General features: G+C 54.8%; 1 protein-coding gene across 1 annotated transcript; it reads right to left on the reverse strand.

Annotated features, from left to right (window-relative positions):
* Window positions 1-393: 393 nt before the first annotated feature.
* Window positions 394-4,851, reverse strand: klc4 (kinesin light chain 4; the record flags this gene model as incomplete). Its single annotated transcript, XM_078208987.1, has 2 exons — window positions 4,602-4,851; window positions 394-628 (listed from the first exon to the last, which is right to left on the reverse strand). Coding segments are annotated over exons 1-2 (475 nt in total), but the record flags the coding sequence as incomplete, so codon positions are not given.
* Between the last annotated feature and the right edge of the window lie 149 nt (window positions 4,852-5,000).

Consider the following 5,000-nt stretch of genomic DNA (forward strand, 5'->3'; position numbering starts at 1 on the left):
GGGGGGTCTGGGCTCTGTGGATGGGGGGGTCTGGGCTCTGTGGATGGGGGGGTCTGGGCTCTGGATGGGGGGGGGTCTGGGCTGTGTGCATGGGGGTTCTGGGCTCTGGATGGGGGGGGTGGTCTGGGCTGTGTGGATGGGGGGGTCTGGGCTGTGTGGATGGGGGGGTCTGGGCTCTGGATGGGGGGGGGGGTCTGGGCTGTGTGGATGGGGGGGTCTGGGCTGTGTGGATGGGGGGGTCTGGGCTGTGTGGATGGGGGGGGGGTCTGGGCTCTGGATGGGGGGGGGGGGGTCTGGGCTGTGTGGATGGGGTGTCTGGGCTGTGTGGATGGGGTGTCTGGGCTCTGTGGATGGGGGGGTCTGCGCTCTGTGGACGGGGGGCCTGTCTGGGACTTACTGTGGGGGAGCTGTCGTCATCGTACTTCTTCAGCTGGTTCATGAACTCCAGATGTTTCTTCTCCTCCTCGAGTTGGGCCACAGTCTGTTCGCTCCGCTGCAGCTTCTGTTGGGTATTGGCCAACTCATCACGCAGCCACTGGTTCTCCTGGCACAGCCGGCGAACCTGGGCACGCAGCTTCTGCTTTTCCGATTCCACCGTGTTCAAGTGAACAGACAAAGCCATCATCACCTGAGGGAGAACACACACCCGGAACTCAATCTTCACCGCGACACACACACCCGGAACTCAATCCTCACCGCGACACACACACCCGGAACTCAATCTTCACCGCGATACACACACCCGGAACTCAATCCTCACCGCGATACACACACCCGGAACTCAATCTTCACCGCGACACACACACCCGGAACACAATCTTCACCACGACACACACACCCGGAACTCAATCTTCACCGCGACACACACACCCGGAACTCAATCTTCACCGCGATACACACACCCGGAACTCAATCTTCACCGCGATACACACACCCGGAACGCAATCCTCACCGCAACACACACACCCGGAACTCAATCTTCACCGCGATACACACACCCGGAACTCAATCTTCACCGCGATACACACACCCGGAACTCAATCTTCACCGCGATACACACACCCGGAACTCAATCTGCACCGCGATACACACACCCGGAACTCAATCTTCACCGCGATACACACACCCGGAACTCAATCTTCACCGCAACACACACACCCGGAACTCAATCCTCACCGCGATACACACACCCGGAACTCAATCTTCACCGCGACACACACACCCGGAACTCAATCTTCACCGCGATACACACACCCGGAACTCAATCTTCACCGCGACACACACACCCGGAACTCAATCTTCACCGCGATACACACACCCGGAACTCAATCCTCACCGCGATACACACACCCGGAACTCAATCTTCACCGCGATACACACACCCGGAACTCAATCTTCACCGCGATACACACACCCGGAACACAATCTTCACCGCGATACACACACCCGGAACTCAATCTTCACCGCGATACACACACCCGGAACACAATCTTCACCGCGATACACACACCCGGAACACAATCTTCACCGCGATACACACACCCGGAACTCAATCTTCACCGCGATACACACACCCAGAACTCAATCTTCACCGCGATACACACACCCGGAACTCAATCTTCACCGCGATACACACACCCGGAACTCAATCTTCACCGCGATACACACACACGGAACTCAATCTTCACCGCGATACACACACCCAGAACTCAATCTTCACCGCGATACACACACCCGGAACTCAATCCTCACCGCGATACACACACCCGGAACTCAATCTTCACCGCGATAGTCACACCCGGAACTCAATCTTCACCACGACACACACACCCGGAACTCAATCTTCACCGCGATTCACACACGCGGAACTCAATCTACACCGCGATACACACACCCGGAACTCAATCTTCACCGCGATAGTCACACCCTGAACTCAATCTTCACCGCGATAGTCACACCCAGAACTCAATCTTCACCGCAATAGTCACACCCGGAACTCAATCTTCACCGCGATACACACACCCGGAACTCAATCTTCACCGCGATAGTCACACCCAGAACTCAATCTTCACCGCGGTAGACACACCCGGAACTCAATCTTCACCGTGATACACACACGCGGAACTCAATCGTCACCGCGATAGTCACACCCGGAACTCAATCTTCACCGCGATAGTCACACCCGGAACTCAATCTTCACCGCGGTACACACACCCGGAACTCAATCGTCACTGCGATACACACACGCGGAACTCAATCTTCACCGCGATGCACACACCCGGAACTCAATCTTCACCGCGATACACACACCCGGAACTCAATCTTCACCGCGATACACACACCCGGAACTCAATCTTCACCACGACACACACACCCGGAACTCAATCTTCACCGCCTACACACACCCGGAAATCAATCTTCACCACGATAGGCACACCCGGAACTCAATCTTCACCACGATAGTCACACCCGGAACTCAATCTTCACCGCGATACACACACCCGGAACTCAATCTTCACCGCGATACACACACCCGGAACTCAATCTTCACCGCGAGACACACACCCGGAACTCAATCTTCACCACGATAGTCACACCCGGAACTCAATCTTCACCACGACACACACACCCGGAACTCAATCTTCACCGCGATACACACACCCGGAACTCAATCTTCACCACGACACACACACCTGGAACTCAATCTTCACCGCGATACACACACCCGGAACTCAATCTTCACCGCGATACACACACCTGGAACACAATCTTCACCGCGACACACATCCGGAACTCAATCTTCACCGTGATACACACACCCGGAACTCAATCTTCACCGCGATACACACACGCGGAACACAATCTTCACCGCGATACACACACCCGGAACTCAATCTTCACCGCGTAACACACACCCGGAACTCAATCTTCACCGCGATACACACACCCGGAACTCAATCTTCACCGCGACACACACACCCGGAACTCAATCTTCACCGCGATAGTCACAGCCGGAACTCAATGTTCACCGCAACACACACACCCGGAACTCAAACTTCACCGCGATTCACACACCCGGAACACAATCTTCACCGCGACACACATCCGGAACTCAATCTTCACCGCGATACACACACCCGGAACTCAATCTGCACCGCGATACACACACGCGGAACACAATCTTCACCGCGATACACACACCCGGAACTCAATCTTCACCGCGATACACACACCCGGAACTCAATCTTCACCGCGATACACATACCCGGAACTCAATCTTCACCGCGACACACACACCCGGAACTCAATCTTCACCGCGATAGTCACACCCGGAACTCAATCTTCACCGCAACACACACACCCGGAACTCAATCTTCACCGCGATACACACACCCGGAACTCAATCTTCACCGCGATAGTCACACCCGGAACTCAATCTTCACCGCGATAGTCACACCCGGAACTCAATCTTCACCGCGATACACACACCCGGAACTCAATCTTCACCGCGATACACACACCCGGACCTCAATCTTCACCACGATACACACACCCGGAACTCAATCTTCACCGCGATACACACACCCGGAACTCAATCTTCACCGCGATAGTCACACCCGGAACTCAATCTTCACCGCGATAGTCACACCCGGAACTCAATCTTCACCGCGACACACACACCCGGAACTCAATCTTCACCGCGATACACACACCCGGAACTCAATCTTCACCGCGACACACACACCCGGAACTCAATCTTCACCGCGATACACACACCTGGAACTCCATCTTCACCGCGATAGCCACACCCGGAACTCAATCTTCACCACGATACACACACCCGGACCTCAATCTTCACCGCGACACACACCCGGAACTCAATCTTCACCGCGATACACACACCTGGAACTCAATCTTCACCACGATACACACACCCGGAACTCAATCTTCACCGCGATACACACACCCGGAACTCAATCTTCACCGCGATACACACACCCGGAACTCAATCTTCACCGCGACACACACACCCGGAACTCAATCTTCACCGCGATACACACACCCGGAACTCAATCTTCACCGCGATACACACACCCGGACCTCAATCTTCACCGCGACACACACCCGGAACTCAATCTTCACCGCGATACACACACCTGGAACTCAATCTTCACCACGATACACACACCCGGAACTCAATCTTCACCGCGATACACACACCCGGAACACAATCTTCACCGCGACACACACACCCGGAACTCAATCTTCACCACGATACACACACCCGGAACTCAATCTTCACCACGACACACACACCCGGAACTCAATCTTCACCGCGATACACACACCCGGAACTCAATCTTCACCGCGACACACACACCCGGAACTCAATCTTCACCGCGATACACACACCCGGAACTCAATCTTCACCGCGATACACACACCCGGAACTCAATCTTCACCGTGGCGCCCATACCCAGTCGCCACGCCACTACCTGCGCCGCTGTCTCTCCTCCTCTCTCTTCCACCCCCTCTGTCCCAGCCCGGCCCCTCTCTCCAGCCATTCTCTCTCTCTCACAGGCGCTCTCCCATTGGTGTACCTGTGCCTCTCCCAGGCCGAGTTCAATCATTTCCACCGATTTCCTGATGAGATTGGATTTCTCGTGGACCAGGTTCGCCTCCTCATCTTTCTTCAGGCAGTTAATGGTCTCCAGCAGGCTGTGAAGGATTGAGTTATGTTCATTCTTCAGAGCCTCCAGTCCCTGCATCACCACCTTGGTGTTGGAAATAATATCCTCCTGAGTCAGTTTCTCATCTCGTGGGTAAACCATTGTGGACATATCCCGGTGACACTGCAACAGAGAACACACAAAGATTAAAGAGGAGACACTCAGCCCTCAGATCCAGTGACAGCCAGTGACACTGTCACAGAGATAAACTACTCCCGATACAGTGACATCCAGTGACACTGTCACAGAGCAGTGATGAACTACCCTCAA

The sequence above is a fragment of the Mustelus asterias genome, unplaced genomic scaffold (assembly GCF_964213995.1).
Source record: "Mustelus asterias unplaced genomic scaffold, sMusAst1.hap1.1 HAP1_SCAFFOLD_5079, whole genome shotgun sequence".
NCBI classification, from domain to species: Eukaryota; Metazoa; Chordata; class Chondrichthyes; order Carcharhiniformes; family Triakidae; genus Mustelus; species Mustelus asterias.